The sequence below is a fragment of the Conger conger genome, chromosome 14 (assembly GCF_963514075.1).
Source record: "Conger conger chromosome 14, fConCon1.1, whole genome shotgun sequence".
NCBI lineage: Eukaryota > Metazoa > Chordata > Actinopteri > Anguilliformes > Congridae > Conger > Conger conger.
This window is the reverse complement of record NC_083773.1, coordinates 25,487,672-25,513,616: the sequence shown is the minus strand read 5'-3', so window position 1 is coordinate 25,513,616 and position 25,945 is coordinate 25,487,672. Positions and strand designations below refer to the sequence as shown.

At 44.4% G+C, this 25,945-nt stretch overlaps 1 protein-coding gene across 2 annotated transcripts; it reads right to left on the bottom strand.

Moving 5' to 3' along the window:
• Window positions 1-630: 630 nt before the first annotated feature.
• LOC133109819 (MYND-type zinc finger-containing chromatin reader ZMYND8-like) lies at window positions 631-25,216 on the bottom strand. 2 transcript variants are annotated; one of them, XM_061219465.1, is made up of 20 exons: window positions 24,980-25,216; window positions 14,318-14,388; window positions 13,615-13,766; window positions 11,948-12,163; window positions 11,121-11,234; window positions 10,346-10,438; window positions 9,855-9,942; window positions 9,469-9,524; window positions 9,283-9,360; window positions 8,970-9,085; window positions 8,117-8,598; window positions 7,428-7,568; window positions 6,613-6,768; window positions 5,393-5,938; window positions 4,366-4,803; window positions 3,803-3,987; window positions 3,634-3,714; window positions 3,459-3,537; window positions 3,083-3,322; window positions 631-2,670 (listed from the first exon to the last, which is right to left on the bottom strand). In XM_061219465.1, the coding sequence occupies exons 1-20, from the start codon at window positions 24,991-24,993 to the stop codon at window positions 2,498-2,500; spliced, it is 3,519 nt and encodes a 1,172-aa protein (XP_061075449.1). In that variant the 5' UTR covers window positions 24,994-25,216; the 3' UTR covers window positions 631-2,497. The 2 variants fall into 2 exon arrangements, with proteins under 2 accessions (XP_061075449.1, XP_061075450.1); XM_061219466.1 differs by lacking the exon at window positions 24,980-25,216 and adding an exon at window positions 22,503-22,640.
• Between the last annotated feature and the right edge of the window lie 729 nt (window positions 25,217-25,945).

Sequence of the window (25,945 nt, the reverse complement as noted above, 5' to 3'; positions counted from 1 at the left end):
AGGGAATTTTTCCCTAACATGACCAAGTGTGGTAAGGACAGTAGTGACCATCGGAAATTGGAAATAAAGTATAGAAGCAGAAGCATTACCATGGGTATTACCATTACCATAACAATACTGGACAAATAATTACTTGTGCAAGCTGATTATACAATTTCCCCCAGTAAGATACATCCGACTGCTCAATTACTGTATGAACTTCTGAAATAGTACATTTTGGAAGAGGTAATGGCTATGAACAGAAATGGTCATTTTGTTTATTTTATGTATTAGTCTACATATGACTTATTATGCAAAAAGATGAATGGTTACAAGATATTGCATTGATAATTAAAATCTGTTCATAAATGCAACGTTAATTTGTGCCGGTACTGTATAATAGAGTAATTCTCGTTTTTAACTATACTCCTGTGGTGTTTCACGTAGAAAAACTCACAAACAGTCAAAAGAGGCACAGTCCTAGTCTTTAATATTTGTGCAGGGACTGGAAGTTAATAGCAGAATGATTCTCAGACCTTTCCTTAGAGACAATAAAGCTTCAGTCAAACATTCTTCCAGACCCCAAGATCTTTATTAACATTATGTAAAAAAAAAAAAAAAAAAACTGACAAATTTGCTCACAAAGAAATATACAGTCACCTTTTTATTTTTCCTTTTCCTTCTTTCCATTGTTGGGAAGAATCATACCATCACACAAACACATATTAACAGTCAATACAACAGAGCTTTGAGAGCTGGCTCAGACCGAAGATGACAGTTTGTGGTCAGGGCTGCAGAAATAGAAATGCGAGACCAGACATTCCACTGAGAGGGTCAGTCAAACATACGCAAGCTGGGTAGTCATACTGGACTTTATATGCACATTATTTCAGGATGTTACACTGGAAAGGATTTGAGTATCTTAAACAATGATACGTCTGATCTTGTAGTTCTATATCTACAGTTTTTAAAAAAAGGCATCTGCTAACCTTTTGCCGTTTTATTTTCCTCCCACAATTTCCAAAAGCTCATGAACAAAGAGCTCTATTATCTGGGAGGTACAATTCTTATACATTGTTTAAAAGGCAGAAAAGTATGCACTGAGAAGTGCATAAGCTTTGTAAAGAATAACAGTTGTTCATATCTCATTTAATAAAAAATGTACAATTTTGAATCACTCTGCATTAGATTCTATGTATAATTTAAGATATAGGTCTACATATTTTCCTCTACTGCATCATAAAACAAGAGTATGAATATAAATCAATAATATTGTACATGACAGTAAAAAAGAAAAGAAACAAAGACAAGCTGAAATTATCGCTCTCATACATCACATCACTTGGTCTCAGTACCATATCATATAAAACTTCGGTTTCAAAATACAACTCGTCCACTGTGCAAAAGGCATCTTTACATAGTAATCACTGCCAATTACACAGTAACAATTTCCACTATATCATGTATAATTTAAAATAAATAACTTAAAACAGATCTAGGATGTGTGCTTATATACAGAGTATGTACTGTATGTGTACTTGGACTGAGTCGTTGAGAGTTCTTTGGAAGGTAATGGTACTAGTCTGTGATGCTGGTACCTTAAGCTAAAGTTTTTATGCACTCTTATTAAATGCTAAGAATGTGTTGGGGGCAATTTAAAATTCAAATATGGGATAATTATTTTTGCTACATATGCAAATTTCCATTAGATGCACCTCTCTGATTGCTTTAGCCCATTGACAGCTTATACACAGTTTGACAAAGAAGGAAGAAGCGTAATAACAGCGTAATCCCTGTCTGGAGGGACCTCCAGAGTCCACATCTCAGGTTTCGTGCCAAAATAACAAAAGAACCCTGAGCAAGAAACCTTTGGAAACAAGGACTCCTCATTGTAGGTGAAAATGGTAATCTCCTCCCTTTACTGTGAGAGACACAGTACAGACATGCTTTAGTGCCACACATCTCAATGCTTTATCTTCTCCTTATTTGAATGGAACAGACACGCTCCTCCCCTGTAGAATACAGAATTGTCTTCCCTAACTGTTGGAGTATGTGGTGTGGAGTGTGGAAGGGACTGTGAGTCCTGATGGAACTGAACCATGGCACTTCTGCAGGCACACCTGAGAATGTTGCTTCAGGCAGCAGATGGATCACCTGTTCCCCCACTGTTATGCCTGCTGTAGCTGCCTACAATACCAGAACACATCTGTGTAACGAACGGAAGGGAGGGCATTACCCAGGACTGAGCAAAGACCGATTTTGTTTAGTTTTTAAAACCGGTACTTTTTTTACAAAGCCAGGGCTAACGAGCAGGAGGCGTTGAGATACTCAGTGCAGTGCGACAGGGGTCAGGATATGCTAACAGTGTTGCCTGATGAACAGGAAGCACTGATACGGAGACCTTAAGGAAGGCTAAGCGCTGTGATACAGAGGTTTGGATAGGGTTAGTCCATGAAGACGTTTGAAGCACTGTCAGACAGAGGTGAGGACACAGTTACTGAGCGCTGTGGGGCAGCCGTTAGGACACGCTGACGGAGCTGCTGTCCTTGCTTTTCTCCGGGCTACAGTCCGTATCTGTAGGCGCTGCGGCGGCCTCTGTTGGGGATGACTGGCCGCTGGCCGGCTGTCCGGGAGTTTTGCTCGTAGCGTCTGTGGTTGCCTCTGTCTCAGACTCCTGCTGAGAGGCAGTCGCTGTGAGAGCGAGGAGAAAAGCAAAGACGGGTCAACATGGGCAGGAGCCTGCAGCAGCACACAGCTGGCTGAGACACACCAGAGACAGCCAGGGCCCTACTACTGCACTCCCAACAAAGGGCCACCAGGTATTAATGTTCCTTTGACAGCTAATGTAAACTGCTGGTGGCAGAATAGAATATTCTCTCCTGTTAGTTACCAGTGTTGAATGGTCAAACCTACAGTAATGTTCTAATTTTGCTTGCATATGCATCAATTTATGTTGTAATTATAGCTTGAAATTAGTACATGCCACATTACCAGGACACACACATAGAAACAGAAAGAGAGGCTGCTTGTGCATGTATAAAAAAAGAGTTTGTGTGTGTGTGCGTGCGTGCGTGCGTGCGTGTGTGTAGAGAGGTTGTGTTACCCGACTGCGTGCAGGACTTCATGTGTTCGGGCCAGTGGGCCTGCTGGCAGGGGTAGTCGCAGTAGCTGGTGTTCCAGCAGCAGTAGAAGATGGCCTCCTTCCTGCAGTTGGCACACCACTGCTTCTTCTTAGTGTCATCCACCGCCTGCTGCTTCTCCACCTCCATTTGCTTCTTCACCTCAGCCACCAGACGCTCCCTCTCCTGCTCCAGACTCTGCCTCATCTCCGCCATGGTGAGCTCTTAACGCACAGGCATACACACGCACACACACGGACCCACATCCATAAAGTTAGCTTGAGATTCCTGGCCTGGACTGGCCTGCAACGCTGTCACTAATTAGTTAGATCAGCTATTGAAAATGAGTTCAGATCTCACCTAAATTGTGCTTCATTTCTGAAAGCTCTTGTTGATGTAACCACTGAAGTTTTTCAATTTCAATTCTCAAACGGCGAATCTGTAGAAATGAAAGCAGACATTAGGTGGAGTTGTGCAGGCAGACTTCCACAGCCTGCAAATGTAATCTGACTGGAGTTTACCAGCCCAAACGTACCTCTGCTACAGTGTTTCCCGATGTAGTCTTTGAGAGATCATTGTACATCTCTGTCATTGTACCTTTAATTGTGTCCATGATCTGAAATGCAAAGTTAGAGAATGAATTCTCTAATGAATCTCTTTACACGAGCCGACTGTTTGGTGATTGTTGAGGGCAGCTGGCTCACTTTGCTGGTGTACTTGGCGATGTCCGCTGCCACATCAGCGGAGGTGGTGGCGATTTGGAAGTCCCCAGAGGACGAGGGTGTGTTGACCGTCAAGGGGGCAGCAATCATGGGCACAGCCGGAGTGGTGGTCACCAAGGTTACCGTCGTGGTGGGAGTGGCCTGAGGGATATCCTTCTGCTGAACGGCTGAAGTGCGCATCAGAGAGGAGGCCATTGGAGTATTATCAACCAGGATTTTCACCATTTTATGCATAAATACACTTTAATATGATCAGCACACTGCCATTGCTTGGTTTGACAGTAAATTGAGAGTATTTTTCCAAATTTCAAGGACAGTGGTGGTCAGGTAATTACAGACTGCTAAAGTATGAACAACTAATATGACAATATGCTTGCTTCTCAGTGTTTCCCTGATGTAGCTTTTTAACCCTCCTGACTGGATCTCATCATAGCCATTGTGCGGTGGTGCTTCTGTGGGCATGTAACAGAAACTCGTGGCCCTGGTTTCTGCAAACAGCCCCTGGTTAAAAGCGCAGAACCTGAGCCAGAATGGCGGGGATGTACCTTTGACCGCCTGCCGCGTTTGGTAGCGCGTGCTGGGGGACTGCTGCTGTGTGGTGGTGGCGGGCGTCTGGGCGGGCGGGGGCAGCTGCTGCGGGCTGCCCTGCGTCTGGGCGGGCGTCTGCACGGTCGCAGACGGCTGCTGGCCCTGCTGCTGCCTCTGCACCTTCTGCAGGTGCCACTTCTGCGACGACGTCTGGAACTTGGTGGTGGGGTTCCACACCACGGCGCGCTGCACCACGGGGGCGGTCTCCCGAGGCAGCAGGGGGCGCTGTTTCTTCACGGTGGACGGCGCGTTGGGCAGGAGGGCCGATGCCGTGAAGGAGACCATGTTGAGGGGGATGGTGATGGGAGGCTGAGTGGAGTCTTTCATGCTTGGGGTGGAGGAGGCCGCATCGATGGGGGGCGGTGGAACTGCGTTGGAGGGTGCTGGAGTTTTACCTGGCCAGGAGAAAATACTGTTAACTACCAGTAACAACTGTGTAAATACATGACATTACATTACTGACATTTGGCTGACGCTCTTATCCAGAGCGACGTACAGGAGACAATCCTCCCCTGGAGCAATGCAGGGTTAAGGGCCTTGCTCAAGAGCCCAATGGCTGTGCGGATACCCCGGGGATTGAACCACCGAACTTGCGGGTCCCAGTCATGTACCTTAACCACTACGCTACAGGCCGCTCTACATAAATAACATTACAATTGAACTATGGTAATTGTCGTTATTTTAAATATAAGGGATCAGTACTTTCACTGACGACCAAAAATCAGTTACCTTGTTCTATGGGGAGAATACACACACAATAGATGCCAGTAAGGACCCATTGACAGTCGGGCCAGAGCAGGTAAGCAAGAAAATTCATCATGTTCTGCCTAGATTTAAATTTAAGACTGTGGAGAGAGCTGGGGTGTTCAGTTACTGTGGGAAGATGTGTTTTCAGAAACAACCTCCTCAGTTGAATTGCTTACTATGTTCCCCATAGACAAAGACAGAGAGAGAGACAGAGGGCACGCAGGGGGACATACTCACCCTCGGGTTTGGCAGCGGGGGGCTCTTTAGGGTCACCCGTCCCTGCGGGCTCCTTCTTGCTCTTCTTGCGGTCCTGGCCGCCCTCGAAGTCGATGACGAGCTTCCGCTCGGAGTCTGAGTCCATGTCCTGATCGTCGGGCGGGGGCTGCGGGCTCTCCTCCTTGGTCTGGAGCTTGTCCTTGGCGGCGGTGGTCTGTGGCGTTCTGGCCGTCTCTGCGGGCTCCTTGTCGGCGTCGCCGCCGGGCTTCTCCTTGGCGGGCGAGTCGGCGGGTCTCTTCTCGCCCGCCGGGGCCGGGGCCTCGGGGGCAGCCTCCGCCCCGCTCTCCTTGTCCTCCTCCACGGAGGCCGTCCGGGGCTTCCTCTTGGGGTCCTTCTCAGCCTTGTCGTCCTTGTCCTCGCCCTCCGTCTCGCCCTCCGTCTCGCCCCTCTTCGGCCTCTGCTCCTCCTCGCTGGCGTACTCGCTGTCGCTGGAGTCCGACTTGTCCGAGTCCTCCGAGTCGCTGTGCTCCACGCCCTTGTACACGTCTTCAGAGATCTCATCAATCCCTGTTCAGGAGAGAACTGGGAGTGAGGAACCGCGGCAGTGTTCGGGAAGCCGCCAACATCAGCTTGGTATTGCCCATCAGCTTGGTATTGTAGTGATCCTCACTCCTGCACCTGGAGAGCAGCAGGGTCTGCTGGTTTTTTGTTTTCACCTTAAGGTCAGCAATCAATGTGGACTCAAGAAACCAGGCACGGTGAATTAGCTGTGCAATCGACTGCTTTAATTGATCAATTAAGTGCCGAAAACAAAAATCAACAGACCCTGCGGCTCCCCAGGACCAGGAATGAAGACCATTATGATATTGTTATCATTATTACATAATTAACTATTAACATAGCTAGATAAATTCAATACATAACAGGAATAACAACAAAGATATCGAACCAGCTGAATTCCATTCCCTGAAATTACTGAGCACGTAACAGCAAAAACAGAGCTAAAGGCAGTGTAGAGGTTGCACAATGCACAATGATATGTAAAAGAAAACTGACATTTAATCAAAGTACATTGGACATAAAATGACCCACACTTTAACCTGCATCACATCCACACTGGAATGGCCGGCTTCACTGAGCGGATGGCAGGTGCAGGAGAGATTAGGTGCCGTATGAACAGGGCTGGTGTTCTGAGGTATGTGCAGGTGTGCGCAGGGTTCCTGGGGCAGTCGTGCACGTACCCAGCTGTGCTTTGCAGCTCTCGATGGTCTTGTCCAGGTTGAGCTGAAAGCGGCTCCTGATCTGCCTCTTAGGGGAGGTGAGCACCACCGGAGCTGAATGCTGCTGCTGCACAGTCTCACTCAGCTCCTTCAGGTCCATCTCCGCCTTGCTCCGATCTGGACCAGCACAAACACACACGTCTTTATGTCTAAATTATAGCGCTTTTGTTTTGTTATGTAGGCTAAATGTCAATGTATATTAGACTACAGGCACGCTGAGAAAAGTGGTAAAACATGTGAAACGAGATACAATGCAAAAGGGATGATGTAGGCTAGTTAAAGAAAGTGTTTAGTTTTTTTTTAAGCTACTTTTTCACTCAACTAATTTAGCACACTTTTCAATTCCACTGCTTCACATTTACACGGGCACTGTCTCAATCTCCTCTTGCACATTAACCCCACACAGAACTTTGATAGTCTCTCAAATCGGTTACATTTTGTTAACAGCATTTTGAGGAATCATTTGCCGTAGTTACACACCTTGCGACTGGACACTTGTGCCAATGCTTTTGCCTGTGACGATTCGCCTGAAAGAATTTTAATCCTTCTCAGGCCAATGCTTCAACTCGGCCACTGGGGGGCAGCCCTACTGTTTCTACCTACAACATGCCATTTTGTGAGATGTGGCAATTCAATTGGCAGAGAAGTTCTGCACTGGTTTTGTAGGGTAGTGGCGATGGAGCTGCCTTCAGCAGTGCTCAACAATGTTCAGTAGTGAGGAGGGTGTGGTAATGCTGCAGTGTTCAGTCCTGGGGAGGGTGCGTTAATGCTCTCACCCAGGTTGAGGTTGAGGATGCTGCCGGTGCTGGATGTCCTCTCCTGTTTGGGAACTATAGGCGTGGAGGCCTGAGGGGAGAAGGGCTTGGGGCTGTCAGTCACACTGCCTGCAGGACCAGTTTTAGAGGGAGCAGGAGACCCTGTAGAACAGGACAGAACAATTCAACAAGTATTTATAACAGAGAGCACTCACTGAGTCAGGCAGCACCCACTGATCCCTGCTTCACTTCTTTTGTTGCTCTATTTAAAGTATGTAAGGAACTACATGATTTGCTGTGAATTGAACAGCTACACAGAAAATGAAACTGATCTGTAGGCCCATTACTCTCCTGTTAACAGTCTGTACTGTCTTGGTGTCGATTCAGTGTCAAACCATGGGGCCCATCAAACACAGGAAGTGTCTCAACAGGATGAGCCACACCGCAGCGCCTCTGTGGCATTGTTGTGAACACACAGCTGCATGTTAACACTCTTCCAACACAACCTGCACACTTGACGCTACCTACACACTTGATGCTACCTACACACTGACCCTGCCTGCACACTGACACTACCTGCAGTAACGCTGCCTGCACACTGACCCTACCTGCAAAGAGACCCTACCTGCACACTAACCCCATCTGCACACAGACCTTACCAGCACACTAACCCCATCTGCACACAGGCCCTACGTGCACAGAGACCCTACCTGCACAGTCCATGGACTCCTCCCCAGTGCTGAGGTGGCTGGACCCAACTTTAGGTCCGCCCTTCTCTGTGGTGTCAGGCTCCACGTCAGAGCCCGTGTGGACCGAGGAGCTGGTGCTCATGGGAGAGCGGGGCATGTCCGTCAGGGAGACCCGCCGCCCTCCACTGGCCGTCAATGCGCCCTTGCCCAGGAGAATCTTGGGAGAGGCCGTCATGTCGAAGCTGAACTTGATCTTCTCCTGCTTCTCGGGCTTGACCGAGCCCACCGCCGGATTGGCAGGGTCCAGCAGCATCTGGAACTGGTTGTCAGGCGTGTAGGGTGTTCTGAAGGGGGCATAGTTGAAGACGCCAAACTTCTTGCGGCTGTTCTCCACATAGATCTCCATCTCTTGCATTGCACTGTTGAAGATGCTCTTGGTCTTTTTCACAGAAAAAGGGATCTCTTTAGACATGAGGTAGCAGTTGTTCAGAGGGACCCAAGCCCTGAAATAGAGATTAGAGCAGTTTAGTCTACTGTACAGGAAACAACCACAAAGAAAAATGTGTGAAACCAAGCTTTTCCCCGGATGACTTTCAGTCATTCAGGTAGTACTGCTGTCAGTGAAGCTTCACTCTGCTTATGCTCATTTTAAAAGGGCGAACATGAACTTTGTTCTACCAATTATGAAAAAGAAAATCCTGACGCATTCAGTACATTTTAAGTGAAACAGCGACCATGGTTTAAATCAAGGAGGGTAAATGTTTTGGGTTATCCATTTCTACATTAGAAACAACACATCCAGTGTGTGTGCGCGTATGCATGTACATGTGTGTGCTGCCTTCCTCTGCCCAGAGATTAAAGTTGTTTAGCGTACCGGTCATGCTGTCCAAAGAAGCGAGCGTCCACCTGCCCGTCCTTGTCTCGGATGGCCTTGGCTGGCCAGAACGGAAACCCTTTGAGCTTGGCCCACACCAGGGGGTGGGGGTTACTCTAAACACAGCACAGGAACACCATTGTCAATGAACTCAGAAGGCCATTCATCACCCATAAAGGCGTGTCAATGTTTCAAGTGGGCCAATTTTGAAGAGTAACACACAATTTCAGCCAAGAATTTGACAGCTACTGTTGTCCTGTATTCCACTGTAAAGTGCCTAACTGAGCAAAGAGAAAGGGAGATTTTAGCTTACGCATGGTTCACAAAACCAGTTTTCCCTCTTTTGGCAAGCTGACAGATAGCACTCGGGGCAGACTTCAATTTCATTCATCTGCAACAGAGCAGCATTACACATATGTATATTTCACATTACACTGTTGATACATACGTTCAAGTGTTTTGACAACAGGAAGCATTAACTGTAAATAGGAGTACTTACTTCATGTTCACATATTTTAATGATGACTTTAGCTGTTGCTGTCAGCTTGTGATTACCTGGAACAAGAGTGTTGCTATTAATACAAATCTGAACATTGATAATAATAATGGTAACAGTATCCAGGGTTACTCATGAAATCAGATTGATAGTCAGGTGGTGACAGACAGGTTGATATTTTCCATGATTTCTCAATTTCTGGAGTCATTTTAATTTGAAATTTAAGTGCAAGAATTTAAAGGATAGATGTATACAGATTGTAAAGAATATCAGATTTTGATTTATTTCTTTGGATGGGGTGAAACACTGAAGCAAATGACTCCAAGGTTTTATTCATTTGTTAATTGGAAAGAAAAATATGCATGGAGATACAATGCCTTGAGTCTAACCTCCATTATAAATGATGCAGTTGTGCAAGATCCATTTCACATCAGCCAAAAATGCCTCTGTACAGCCATACATTTTCTTTTTGATATTCTGCAGAGAGAGCAGCACATAATTCACATATTCAGAACCGTAGGAACAGGAACATCCAAGTACAATTAACTGGCTTAAATGGCACCGAGACCAGTTTTAAGCAATATTGAGAAAAATTGAGTTGACTGCATAGGTTTACTTGGAAACATCTAAGCAAATCAGAAAGTGAATGCCAAACACAAAATATGTTTAATAGGCCACAATCATATTCACTGGCCTTCACAATACTGCTTTATGGACACTTCATCTCCAACCAACCCATTTCCATGAGCCAATTTTCCCACATTCACCTCAGATATATTTAAAGAACGATTAAATATAATGGAATACATACAATTTAATATACAAGGGAAAAATCAAGCACTCTTCAATATGAGAAGACAGCGATGAGGCAGATAAATACCTTTTCTAAGGTACAAAGGTCCATAGCATGGAAAATGTATTCAGCATAGTCCGGGTGCTGTTCGAGAGACACAGGCTTCTGAAATGGTTCTGTCTGTTCCCAGAGAAGAGAGAGAAGAGGCCTTCATAAGGTGCTTTAAATTCAGCCCAAGGTCCTCACATTTTTCATTAATTTCACTTGGGGTGGGGCATGGATGTGTGATTATTTCCTTAATGCTATAACAATACTAAAGACAAATAAATCTCTTCTTTCTTCCTCATAAACCTCACACAAGTACAGCCATGAACCTTCTGCAAACCAGGCACCGCCTGTGTCACATAATCTGACTCTGCCTTGTGAACCAGGGGTCAAAGGTTATATTTACCTAGATGTGTCTAGGGCCTGTGTAAAATGTGCCAAGTTAGTGATTATTTAACCCAGTAGAAGTTACCCTGACGCACGGTTGAAAAGCATGTCTTTATTCATAAAGAAGCCCCAGCTTTGATCACTTAATAGCTCTGATGTCACTGCTGAGCCATACAAACAAAATGGAGACAGCTGCTACTCTTGAGTGACAGTCATCCCCATGACAACCGGGCTATCCAGCAGGTCTTACGCAATACTGCCAGCTCCTCCAGAGGAATGCAGGTGTCCAGGCAGGTGAGGTGAATGGCTGAGAGTGCCTGCGAATGTGTGAGTGTGTACATGTACAGTACGTGCCTGTGTGAGCTGCTCGAGGACTGCAGGTTTGGAGAAATGTAAAAATAATTACAGGTGGGAGGCAGAGGAGGCTTACCCCTGGCTGTTTCATCTTCTGCAGTGCAAACTTGAGCAGAAAGGACAGCTGGTCTATTGTTAGCATGGTCATCGCTTTACTTTGAGTTTCTATACACTCAGCCACTGTTATTTTCTGCAAGACAGGAGGGGAAAGCATTGAGGTGTTTGCACTCTTTCATAGAAACCTGTTTTCAATATGCATTTCACTGTCAAACATCAATTTAAGTTCTAGCCATAAACTTTTCATAAGCCATATAATCCTTGGATAAAAAAGATAAATATTTCAATTCTAATTATTTATATATATTTTTTCATTATTCATGGGGAGTAGTTACTAAACATACTCTGCATGTTAGTGATGGATTGTAACATCACATTTAAGTGATATTTCTTTCAAGTTAAAAAAAAAAAGTCTTACAACCATGGGCACACAAGAAAAACAAACAAACTGATCTCTAAGGTTTGCCAGCAGGAACCGTGAGGGCTTCTGGAATACTGTGAGGGATGTCCTCTAGATGTTTTACACATTTTACTAATGCACACTGCAATTGAGAATACAACATGACCATCTCGGCCAGTTGTATGTATATTCGAACTAACCGTCTACCCACGGCGGTGAACTAAAATAGCATTACTCCAAATACAGCAGGGGCCCCTGTTCTCTTTGGAACCAGACCCCGTTTTCTATTCAAAGACACACTGACAAGGCCCTGGCCAGCCCCGGTGAAGCCCCAAGAGCCTGCACACTATTCAGAGCCCTCAGCGGATACTGCAGTCTCTGGTCCCGCTACCCTCCCTCCCCCTCTCTGCGGGCGGGAGAGAGGCCGCAGGAGGCAGACAGAGTACCTCACACTCGGGGCAGAACCAGTCGCCCTCCGGCTCGGCGGCCAGTTTGAGACACTTGGCGTGGTAGACCCGAGGGCAGAGCTCACAGCAGAGCACCTGGCCCTCGCGGTGGCACACCCAGCAGTAGAAGTCATTCCGCCCGTCCTGTGGCACAACATCAACAGGCTCTGTGAGTGGCTGCTTGGCATAGTAAAAGGGACCGTGTCTTAGTTCTGACTGGAATGCAGGCGAGAAGAAACAAGGGGGTCCAGAGTCAAAAACCACGGGAAGGAACCGTCCAATCAGGCAGTCACATGACCAGTACGCGCAGAGAGAGATGGCCAGCGCACGCCAGACTCCACACTCCCTGAGCGGTAGGAGCCAGCAGGGAACCTGTCCACCACAATCTTTAGCCCAATCAGAATTTATTTGGCAAATCTAGCGTTTCATCAAAAATAGAGCTGCACTTGTGCTGGGTAAATAAGCATGGCATACTTCAGTAATTGAGCTGTGAAATTCCATTCTCACCGGCCCTACTTCTCTTACATGTCATTAGCGTGGTGAATATCAGAGCGAGGGCAGTAATGCTGTCATTACTGCCAGGGTCTGGCCTGTCCAACTCATCTCCTCTGCTGCCATGTTGCATGAAACAAGCCTCCTGTACCTCAGGAATGGAAGGGGCAGTAAGAATCATGGTAATAATAATAATGATAATAATAATAATACATAGCTCTGTATTATTATTATTGTTGTTATTATTAACTCACACACAAACTACTGTTTTCCTAAAAGGATTTGTCACAGCAATTTGTAACAGGGAAACACTGTGTTTTCTGTTTAAAAGTATGACTGCCTCTTTAGCTGATTTTAAATGATCACTCTTTTGCTGCTACCCCCAATAGACCGCAGATCAGAGAGAAAATCTATTAAAAGCACCCACATGTCTTTGTCTCCCTGTAACTGGGAGGATGTGCTATAAGAGGCTTGTACATGTACAACAAAAGCATTCACAGCAATAACATAGCACTCAAATACAGTTATGCTTTCAGCAGCACAAGGTAATACTTGAGGTGCTGAAAATTATACATCGTTTTGTACAATTTTGACTGCACATCATTTTAAATAGTCTGTTAATTATCCCATTCACAATTCATAATACATCATTGGAAGAGCATTTAAGGCTAAATATATACTAAAAAGGGAGAAAGTGCCAACGATTGGAATGCAGCAAATTACAATTTTTCACATTGATTGAACATTGATTTATATTATGCATCCCAAAGCTATTATTAGAAAGATTTTCAGCCCCCAAAAAATCCAGAGGACACCGTGAACCCCTGCATTCATGTGTGCACAACACATTAACCAGGCTGTCATTTCCCTCTTTTCACTTCCTACATTTAAGTACCTTTCATCCCCCCAAACAGAATTTCCTAAATACATTTTCATTACTGCAGAAAGTAAAACAGGTCTAAAACAACATGCACAAAAACACATCAGAGCATAATTTCACATAAAAATTGAAATGGCTAATCTAATCTAAATTAACAACATGTGGCATAAAACATAAAAAATAATTCAGTGCAAAAAATATTCAGACACATTACATACACAAATCCATTCAAACAGGTTTTTTTTGTAGCATCGTTTTGATTTGTTGCCGTTTGTTGCACCACACAGCAACACACCTGCTCTTTGCTGTTGTTGATAAGGCCCGGTTTCTTCTTCTTTTTGACCGGGCTAGGTGAGGTTTCGGAGGGCGAGTGGCCATTGGAGGAATGAGGGGGGCTCGGCAGCTTGCGTTTCTGAGCCGACCCTTCAACTGATCCCAGATCTGAAACTGCAGAGAAGGACCTGGGGTCACACTAACGCGGCATACACCATGACTGCACTGGGAATAATGCCATTCCCCCTGCCCCCACCAGGGGGCAAAAGTCACGCAGGACTCCAGAAACGCCATGAACAAGCTCAAAGCGGCTACTGTTTAAATGCTCTGAGAGGAGCTGCTATTTACTTGAATTGAAAAGACTTTCCTTCTCATTCACACGGGGTTTCTCGTGCAAGAACGAGCACCATACATGAGGGCTGACGCTTTGGTGTACCCATTAGGACAGAAATACAAGATTAAAGATTACATTCAAGAAAATGTTATGTTTTTGCAATGTTTTGACATGTACTTAGAGTGCTTCAGTCATATATCAAATTAACTACAGCATTTCAATCCTGAACTCGAGAGCCGTGTTTACTACTCTCCCCCACTAACAGGGGGAGCATGAGGCAGAAGACCGTTAGTAACCTGAGAGGACCAATGAGTGCAGCCGAGAAGCGCTGACCCAGCCTGTAATGTCAGCGCTGTCTGAGGTCAGAATGAGCTGTGACCTTTCCCCTCACCTTTGGAACGTGTGGAGATGTCCATCCCCTCTCCCACCTCCGACTCCTGCTTAATCTCCTCCTCGGCCAAACTGAAAGGGCAAAAAAAACAAAAACGTCACCACATTCGCAGTCAGCAGGGACAGCTCCTAGAGAGATGACCCCTGGGAGCTGGGTCACCTGATGTTTACTCTAACCATCCCCACGCATCATGTAAATCTGTTTGTCTTTAGCTAGGTCCTGTTAATTTTTGAGAGACTGCAGAGCTGTTACGGGTGGCCAACCCTTGTCCATTATGCCGGTCATTATATCCTGATGCCGGCTGTGTGGAGTGGAGGCGTTTCTGCTGAAGCCACTTTGTGATCAGGACAAAATGCTTACATGGTATGGGTAAACACTGGAACTGGGAGAAAAATAAAAAATAAAAAAAAAAATAAAAAAAAAAATGTTCATTCTCATTTTTGCTGAAAAAAATTAAGCAAGACTGTTTTCTGCTCTTTTAAGTTGATAGCACACGAGTAAACAGGATGTAGTGTTGAATTTGCTACATCCTGTTTTTCACATAATTTCACTCATTAGCAGCGGTGAGAAATCCAGGTTCAGAAAGTAAGTCTTCCCCAGTATTTTGTTCCAATCACCTGGATTTGCTAATTGGCACAATTCTTCGGCCAGGAGGTAGAACTAATTAGTGAAATCAGCTGGCTGTGTTTGTGGGTGGAAGAAGCATATGGCAGGACTTTAACTTCTTGACCCCTGGACTTTCCACCTCTGCTAATGAGTGAAATTATGTGAAAAACAGGATGGTGCAAATTCAACACACTGAACCATTTTTATTTGCTGCCAAAAACGCATAGACACACAAATGTGTGGGGCAACATGGCTCAGGCAGTAAGAGCAGTCGTCTGGCAGTCGGAGGGTTGCCGGTTCGATCCCCCACCCGGGCTGTGACGAAGTGTTCCTGAGCAAGACACCTAACCCCCAAATGCTCCTGACGAGCTGGTTGCCGCCTTGCATGGCAGCCAATCGCCGTTGGTGTGTGAGTGTGTGTATGAATAGGTGAATGAGAAGCATCAATTGTACATACCACAAATCACGCACTGTAAGTGCTAGTATTCACATATAGTTTCGTTCACAGAATAAAGTTCTTTAACATATACAACGGGTTGTTCATGACGACAAAAGCACAACATGCGTAATCAATATATTTCATGTATGCAAGTACACAATAGCGCTGTCATTCAAACACTGTTCATATCCACCAGATTTGTGAAAATATTACCGGTTCGGAGGGAAGGAGGGAAACCTACACAAATTGCCAACCACAGCCAAAGTAACTTCACTTATGAATCATGTGGTTTGTGAGCAATTCTCTCATTTAGCCAGACATTTGGTTACAACCAACCAAATTCTTGAGGAAGGACAAAAAAAAAAAGAAATGTGAAAGAGAGAGAGAAAAAAAAAAAAAAAAAAACAGTCCCAGATGAAATATCCTCTTTGATACTGGCTCTGTCACAGTAAAATGAACGCAGGCCTTGAATGATGGTCAATTCTCGCCCAGGCAACAGGAGGTCAGCACCAGGCAGGAGAGCTGGGTACTGCCAGGTGCCTCAGGATGCATTATGCATCTCAAAATGGTGGTCATGATGGAATACATATCATCCTGATACACATGAGCATGTGAATACTGAAGGAAATAATCACTGAGTATGACAGTTGTTTACTGAGAGCAGTAAAAGTAACTTGAAACTATATATGATGCCATTCAATGACAACAAGATAAAATACAACAAAACAATAAAATACATAAAAGATCTGCACAATACATTACAAAATTAGAAAAGTAGTAATGAGTACTTGGTTTAATTTTTCACACTTAAACAATTGCAGTTGAAACAGCACCTCCCTAGTAATGTGCAAATGTAATGGAAATTTGTTTTAAAAACAGAATAAATGCAGTGCTCTCCAAAATGTTTGTGACAAAGACCCATTGTGTCTTGATTTGCCTGTGATTTGCCACAATTCTCAATTCTAAATCGCACTGGGGTGTGTACACTAAAGTGTACATTCTCAGATTGTATTAAAGGATATTTTTATACATTTTGGTTTCACCATGTAGAAATCACAGCGATGTTTATACATAGTCCCCCCCCATTTCAGGGCACCATAATGTTTGGGACACATGGCTTCACAGGCGTTTGTAATTGCTCTGGTGTGTTTAATTAATGCAAGTATAAGAGAGCACCGAGTCTTTCCTCTAGTCCTTCAATCACCTTAAGAAACTATTAGTGCTGTTTATCAACAAGGACCAAAGTTGTGCCAATGAAAGTCAAAGCAGCCATTATTTCTGAGAAACAAGAATAAAATGTTTAGAGACATCGGCCCAACCTTAGTCCTACCAAAATAAACATTTGAAACATAATTAAGAAGAAAGAGAGCTCTGGTGAGCTTACTAATCATAAAGGGACTAGAAGGCCAGGGAAGACCTCCACAGCTGATGACAGAAGAATTATCTCCATTATAAACACCTGTCCAACAGATCAGAATGACCACAGAATGACCACTGTCCACAGAAGACATGAAGATATGAACAGAAATAGAGGCTACACTGCAAGATGCAAACCACTAGTTAGATGAGATAAAGATTAATTTATATTAAATAAATTGATAGCAAGAGCAAAGGTATGGAGGAGAGAAGGAACTGCCCAAGATCCAAAGCATGCCACCTCATCTGTGAAACACGGTGGTGGGGGTGTTATGGCCCGGGCATGTATGGCTGCCGAAGGTACTGGCATACTTATCTTCATTGATGACATCACTGCTGATGGTAGTGGCAAAATGAATTCTGAAGTGTATAGACACATCCTATCTGCTCAAGTTAAAGCAATGCCTCAAAACTCATTGGCCAGAAGTTCATTCTAGAGCAAGACAATGGTCCCAAACATACTGCAAAAGAAACTCGTTTTTCAAAGCTAAACAATTGTCAATTCTTGAGTGAACAAGTCAATCACCCGATCTGAACCCAATTGAACATGCCCTTCATATGCTGAAGAGAACTTAAGGGGACTAGCCCCCAAAACAAGCACAAGCTAAACATGGCTGCAATACAGGCCTGGCAGAGCATCACCAGAGAAGACACCCAGCAACTGATGAATTGCAGACTTCAAGCAGTCCGCAAAGAATATGCAACAAAATACTAAATATGACTACTTTCATTTACATAACATTGCTGTGTCCCAAACATCATGGTGCCCTGAATGTATGACTATGGCTTGACTATGTATGAACACTGCTATGTTTCTTAGCACTTGAAAAAAAGAAATAAAAAAAAATATATATATATATATATATATATGCATTATAAATTTCAAATTGTGGAGTATAGAAGTAAATGATGGCTTTCTGAGATACTCAAACCACCCTGTCTGGCACCAATAATCATTCCATGGTTAAAGTCAGTTAGATCACATTTCTTCCCCATTCTGACATTTGGTCTGAAAAACAGCTGAACCTCTTGTCCGTATGCTTTTAAGCATTTAGTTGCTGCCACATGATTGGCTCATTAAATAGTTGCATTAACACGCTGGTGTACAGGTCTACCTAATAAAGTGCTCACTGAGTGTATATTGAGACAGTTATCACTTTTCTGATACATGGATAACCAAGACATCAGTTACAATATATCAATATTTTAAATAAAGCCCGAAGGAACACCAAGCACAACAAAGAGACAAACTTTACCCTCACAATCCAGCCCCACAATTCAGCACAGAAGAGAGTGCACAATGTGATAACCTCACTGTGGCTTCCATACCAACAAGCCATTCCCAATGGCTCTAAAACATATATATTCATGACAATAAGAACATTCAATGAGTTGAAAAAGGCCATTCAGCCCATCTATGCTCACATTTTTGACCGACCTATAGAGTAGGCCAGGGCTGCCCAACCCTGTTCCTGGAGATCTACGGTCCTTAGGTTTTTATTTCAACCCTAATTTGGCTCACCTGATTCTACTAATTGGCAGCTCAACAAGATTTCTAACTGGATGAGGTGTGCTTTGTTAGGGTTGGAGTGAAAACCTACAGGAGGGTAGATCTCCAGGAACAGGGTTGGGCAGCCCTGGAGTAGGCTATCCTGCATGCTCTGTAGATACTAGAGTGGATTTTTACTTTCTGAACCTGGACTTCCCACCTGTGGTGCTGTGGACCCCATTAACTTGTCAGGTAATCTCATTCAGCATACTCCCATTGATCTCCACTATGACCATACACTACTTACATTTACATTTACATTTTTGTCATTTGGCAGATGCTTTTAATCCAAAGCGATTTACAAGTGCATAGGTACTTTGTACAGGCACACATCTTTCAGGGATTCTGGAGTCACACCCCTGTTGAAGGAACAGAATCTGGACCCTTCTGCTGTCTAGAATTATTGGCCAGTCTCTCTGCTCCCATCCCTCTCCAAAACTCTGGAATGTGCAGCATGTAAACAACTTGCTTCCCCTCACAATATAACCTTCTCAAACCATTATATACTTTTGCGTTGATTACTCCACTGACCCCTTCACAGAAATACTTCCGTCAGCTAGAGTATCTTCCCTCTTGTTTGCCCTAATCCTACTGGAACTTTCTGCAGAAGCTGATACTGTAAACCACCAGCTCCTCTCCACCCTGGCTACACTTGGCGTTTCAGGCACAGCTCTAAAGCATATTAAGCCTTCATCTCTGGGCAGTCATTTTGTGTTTTCTGGGATAGTGGTTTATCTTGTACCCACGACTTTCCTACAGGTGTGCTGTACTTGTACTTGTACTCCCTTTTTTTTCCTTTTATGAAAAATCCCTTTGGCCTTTCATCTTTGCACCTATACTTCTATGCGGATGACACTCCTCTCCTTTCCACCATTGGACACACAGGTCATTTTATGCCCTTCTCTTTCATGTACAAGATCTCATGGAGGATGTCAAAGTATTGCTTAAAATTCAACTAAAATGCTTTTCATTCATGGCCAAGTCCTCACCACTGCGAGACGCAGGAGAAGAGCTATATACAGTTTGAAGCCTCAGTGCAACTCGAGATACTAGAATCTCATTTCCTGTCATATAGTGGCAATGAGTCAGGCATGCACATTAGTCCTATACAATATCCCAAAGATCTGCCCAATCCTCACAACATACTCTTAATCCAGGCCCTGATACTCTCACCCGAATAAAATGTTCTACCTCTGTCCCCGAGACACATGCAACCAATACAGAGTGCAGCCACACAACTTGTCTGCAATCTTCCCAAGCATTGTCATGGCACAACATGGCTGCCTGTTGCTGCTCCCAGAAAGTTGAAAACCTCAGTAGTAGACTCCAGAACAGTTAATGGAACAACTCCATCACAGCACCAATCAAAGCCTACCCCCTGGAGAGATTTCCCTGCTCTGCCACCTGCTCTGCCACCTTGGGAGGGACAGGTTATGGTCTCTCACTGCTCTACCCATCATGGTGACCGTTTACACCGGCCCTCTCAATGTGGAACAAAGTTCCCACAATGGACAGGACAGCAAAATCTTTCTCCATACTGGGACACGCCTTTTCAGACTGCATTTTGATTCTACTCCATTTCCTACCACACTCAGACCTTGAAAACCAAATGTACCCAGGAATTACATTGTTTTTGCTTAGCATAGTTGATGTGCATTAGTGATGTTGCATATAGTCACTGGTCTGGGAATGTTGTTATCTATCACTGACACTATTACCCCTGTAAATTAACTGAATGCACTTATGCTCTGCTACCTTGTGTGCTCTGGTTAAGACCATCTGCCAAATGAATATAATGCAGTGTAATGACATGTAATGCAGCCCCGTATGGAAATTTCTACCCTGCTATAGTAGCTTACATTAGTAAGGTCAAAATACATTATGCAGGAATCAATTCCGTGCTGATGAACCAGCCTGTGGGACCAGCCCAAATTCTGGCATGGACGCAATGTGAATATGCAGGCAAGCCTTGGTATGGAAGCTAGATTTTGGAACGATCTGTGACACCCAGTCAAAACAAACCGGCATTGCTATAAACAATGGATACATCAAACAGCAGGGCAGCTACCACTGCAAGACTGTTTTTATACACAGCATTAGGGTACGCCATTTCTCTGGCTTTCTATGTGCCTGCTTGTCTTTTTACAATAAAGATTTTGTGTCATGTTCTGGCCTCAAGGCTAAATTGTATAGCAAGAAAATGTTAAGTAATGCCTCACAGTGTCCCTGGTCAGGAAAGACTTGTTTTGTTTGGGTCTCTGCAAAGCCAATTGTGCGTTTGACATATGCCTAACTGCTGAGTCCTCACAATCCTTTCCCTTGGTAACATGCTACTATGGAGACCACTCGTATATTGGAAAACAAGGTGGAGGTGTCATTCCAGACATGCGAAGCCACAGTTAAGCAAGGTCACAGTTGGTGTCATTCCCATAGATCTGATCCAGGGTTCAGTCGTTCCCAGATGTTCAATCCACAGTATAAAATGTTTTGGGTGACAGCACACCACATTGAACCACATCCCAGTCCCAGGGTGTGAAACCGTGAGCCAGAGAAAACAAATAATTACAAGTTGAAACGAGTCTTTGTTAAGTCCTGTGGTTTGCCCTTTAAGGGAAGAACAGAACCACCTGGTACTTCGTCAAACTTACATACAAATCAACTGCTGAATGAAGAGATCTAAACTGCAATACAGGAACTTGATTTCTGCCATGTTTTTATACAGCTTTGGTGCTGAGCTCTTAACGCACCTTTAACCTCTTTGAAGTCAGTTTAAAGACAGAATATGTCTGTAAAATTCCAATATTCCAAGATGATGTGCTACTGCCCTGCAGTGTGAAGGAGGTTTTTTATCAGCACGCCAACAAGAAAATAAAAAAGTAAAAAGTAAAAACACATATTTACATTTGGGTATGCCCTCTTGCACCGTGCTTACAGAACAGAGGATCTTCCTGAAACATAACTAGCCTTTGGGGACAAGAAACAAATGCTGTCCTGACAAAAAAAGCAGGTTTTGCTAAACAAAAACAAGGCTATAACCTGAAGCAAGAGTTCCTTCATTAGCAGCACTGTCACTGCTATCCAGCAGAAAAAAGGAGCAGAGGCACCACAACACCACTCAGCCCCTTGGATCCCAATGTTACTGCCACATCCAGATACATGGCCTTCAATCGAGGGGGATTAAAGTACGGTTGCAGACCACTACTTCCCACATCCACAGATATAAACGTGACCTGTGGAGATTACTGTGGCCGTTAACATGTCCGCAATCCATCTGCGATTTGTGATTATGAGGTCAACCCCACCCCCACCCCACCCCCCCCTACTCAACCAATCGTAGAAATCCAGCAAATCCTTAACAAACTGAAATTCGGCACCACCCCTCCCCCACAGCAAACTCACACATGCCAGCTTGCGCACACACACAGGCACAGACACACACAAACACCGTCTCAGTGATGCTGAATGCTCAATATTCTAGGGACTTTCCAATAAGGAAGCCAACATAAAATAAAAATAAAACAGTTAAACAGGTTTGGTGCACAACTGTAATTTAAAGGAAAAAAAGGCCCAGTCGATTTTGCATTCCCCTTCGGCACACTCAGCCTGGAATAAACACACAGAATATGCGCCGCAGACATATCAAATGACATCTTAGGACTGCCTCACTGTTTCAGACAGAAGCAGTTCAGATGCATCTGGTATCAAAGATTTTGATTTGATCCAGTCCTTTTTCCCCGTTTTTCTTTTTTTGTTGTTGTTAATCTGGGAGGCAGTGTCCATGGACACGGGCCGGTGCCCGCTGAAGACAGCCGGATTCCCCCTGCAGCCTCCCCCAGTACCCAGCTCACAGGGTCCCCACGGTGGGAGAGAGGGAGGACGTGCAGCGCAGGAAAACATCCAGACATGTCTCTGCCATACTGGCCTCTCTCTCTGCCTGCCTGCCTGCGTTCTCAAACGCTGACATCTTCAGCCACATGCACGAAGCCGGTGTGAAGCACTACGCTACTGATCAACGCCCAGCCATGGCCCATAAACCCCGCCTAAGACACTATGTGAAAGAAATGGAAAAAATACAAATCATAGCTATTATTCATACCACATATCTCTGTCCCCCCACCCCCACACACAATCAACACATATTTCACAATGCAGAAAACTGACATGTAGCAGCATACCTTGTCTTAAGGCACAGAGAGTATACAACACAAATTCTTCAGCTGGGGCCTTTAAATTTTGGATGGCAGAGGGATGAAAACAGAGAAGGGTGCAGAATTTTCCAGAAGGGCCTTGCTCTCCCTCGCAGCTCCACGGCGATCGTCAATCTGTAACCTCAGCTGCTGCTGCGATTGGTCTGAGTGCGGCAAGACGGGATCTGATTGGACAACACAGCTCAGTGCTGTGCTCTCCCTCACAGACACCCTGCTGCAATGCAGGGGGAATTTCTCACAGATAAAAGAGACCTTCCTGCATAAATGGTCCTTTTTCGCCTTTAAATATATATACGCAGTCTATATCTTTAAAGATGTTACTCTTCATTCGTCCAAACATGAGAAAGATGAGTACTGAATGCCTTCTTTTTCAAATAGCCTGGCTCTGGTGTCCACAGAAAGACGGTCTTCGGCTGAGGTGACCATTCCTGGCCCTGCTCACAACATGGCCGTTCGGCAGACCTGTAAATCAAACGCAGCTCTTCCACAAAAAAAAAGAAAAAGGAACAGGAGCGAGACACCCTCGCAGACCTCAGCGGAACGCTTTTCCAGTGCCGTCTCAATGATCCCTTTCATCCCACATAATCCATTTTAAAATATGAACGTAGGTTAAAAGATGTGGCCGTAGCCATTGCTTTTTAGATTAAAAGGGAAAGATTTAAACTGAGCGGTACACGGTGCATACGCACATATTGCTTATAGCACCTCCATACCTAAAAATAGGCAGCTGCCATGTTATATTTTTTCCTAAATATAAAATCTTCACGACAAGGTTCTTTTTTGGATCGAGTGGTAATAATGAAAAGGGGGAAAATGCAGTACTGGCTTGCAGATATAAATGTCAGCACACTGTATTAAACCAATCTCCTGATCTACAGTTCTGCTTACAGAGCAGAGTGAATTTATATCAAAATAAATAAAAATATATTTGTTAAATTTAGGACACTAAATTTTATAAATAGATTATTTTTTCATAACAAAATAACAGTGACTAACTGAAGTGCCCGCAGGGAGAATAAATTATTTGATGCATTTTTATTATTATTTTATTCAGCTAAACCTACGGTAACCACCGCTCCCCTCTCTAGACTCGTAGAGTGTACACTCTGCACGTTAGCATTCGGGCTGCTCAGAGACCTGAGAGAGTCTGAACACATCCACTGCTCGTCCGCTCCACAGAGGATGCAACTGCACAGCGACTCCACCCACGCTCTTTAAAGAAGCAGCAAACAAATGGCGTCCACAATGTGAAACCCCACACGCCGTCCCTGGTTTCAGGCGACAGCCATGCATCACAAGGTGCCTGCTGAATGTCAAACGGGCTGTGCCTACTGAAAGCTGGAGCCATCTCACAGACACAGACATTCAGGAAAATTACATCCTGATATGCTACACTGTCGGCAGGTGGAAAATGTAACGTTTGTCTTCTCGCTGTTCAGAACGAACACTTGAGCAGTCACAAGCGTCCAGAACGTGACCAGAAACACATTCAAATCAAATGGAGTGCTTACTCAGAGTACTTTCAAAGCACCAGCGCTTTCTGCAGGGGAATGGCACTTCCCAGGTCTGCAGTGAAGCACTCTTTCTTCCCAAAGTTATTTGCACACAAGCGCACGGGCTGATGACTGGGGTGTGTGAAGGGGGAAGCTGTCTGCGAGAGGCCCAATCCGAATGGCAGAAAGCTGCCAGTTGATGACGGCCGTTAGGCCATGTTCTCACACGTCACGATCACCCGTTTCCTTGGTTACAGGATACTGGAATGAATGCAGCATTGCTCAGGTATTCAGACACAAACTGTTCTTTTCATTTCAAAGCTGAACAAAAACGCATTTACATTTGAAGTCTCGTGCAAGACCGAAGAGCTCCAAATGCCAAGCGAACAACCTTGGCTGGAAGGCAGCCATGTCTTTTTTGGTGTATTTTTTAAAATATATATTCTTTCTGAGCTCCAATTTAATAATCACATTTAACTAAGACCATTGAAAACACAGAGTTAAAAGTGGCCTTCCCTGGGACTCCCTGCTGTGCTGTCCCAGTCACCCCTGCCCTCAAGCCTCCATTTTCCCCAGGCTGGCATGTGACCCGGGCTATCGGCTTACAGACACATCCCCTTCCTCCAAGACCACAGGCAACAGGAGAGAAATACACACTTCTGCTTCTGTCCTTGTTTTGAAAGGAAAAAAAGATAAAGAAGGACAAACACCCTAGAAGGATCTGATCTGCCATGGCCACCTCTGCACTATAGCATGGAGACAGGCTGGAAACCATGTGATCAAAGGCACAGGCAGCAGGGCTAGAGAGAGCCTCTGCTTGCTCCGGCCTGGCTCCACTTCTGTGGTGTGGGGCCTGGCTGGCTTCCCTCTCTCCTTGAAAGAGCAAGGCCATCTTTCTGCAGCAGATAAACAGTACAGGAAGGAATAGTAAAAGAATAAAATCAGGCTTACCTCTGTGGATGCATGGCTAACACAGTGTTATGTCAATGCTTAAACAACATGGAGGACAGTCTCAGTCCTCGCACTGAGCAGAGTGGGCTTGGCACTTCAGGCTCGCTGATCAAGGCCGTCTGATAGAAGCCAGACCCTGAGTGGCTCCTATTCGCTGGCAGGATGTAAGGCCACAGCTGATTGGCTGCAACGTTTCCTGCGTGATTATCTTTGTTCAGCTCAGGCAGGCAGGCAGGCAGGCAGGCAGAAGCAGCCCTGTGCACACAAAAAAGAACGCTAGGCCCAAACAATAAAATCCACATTTTAAAGCACACATTTCCAAAAAAAGTCAAAGAATACAGTGTAATATCATAACTAAAACCTGCATCCACTGTGTTATGTGTTTTTTGTTGGTGTATTTGGTTTATAAAAGGAAAAAAGGACATGGGAGAAATGTCTGCCGAAGCCTTCAGGCTGGAGTGAAGGCCTTTGTCTCAGAAATCCCTCCCTTTATTTTGGCCATCTCAACAGAAAACAGGGAAGCAAATAAGGGTGAAAAGAGAGCTCCTTTCTTCTGCACATACGTGGAAAAGGACAAAGCACACAATTGAAACAAAATATTGATGGGAATACAAAGATGATGAGAAAAAGAATGAATTATAAATATATAAATATAAATACAAACTTGATGAATATATAAATATATGTAAATTAGAGATCCAAATGTAACAATGAACTAAAATTCTAAATAAGTCCATAAGTGCATTTAGGTCTGGGAAATGACAGATCCAGTTATACTTAAGGAAAAATGACTAAACATTTATTTATAATGCATAAACATAATGCATTCAGGAGTTTTTCCAGTTATATAATATTCATGAGACCCACTTGCATTTCAGGAAATATTAAACTGGTTTAAGTTTTCACAAATTATTGTTGTTTTAAAAAACTAAAAGAGAAAACAAGACTAAAAGAAAAATGGTCACT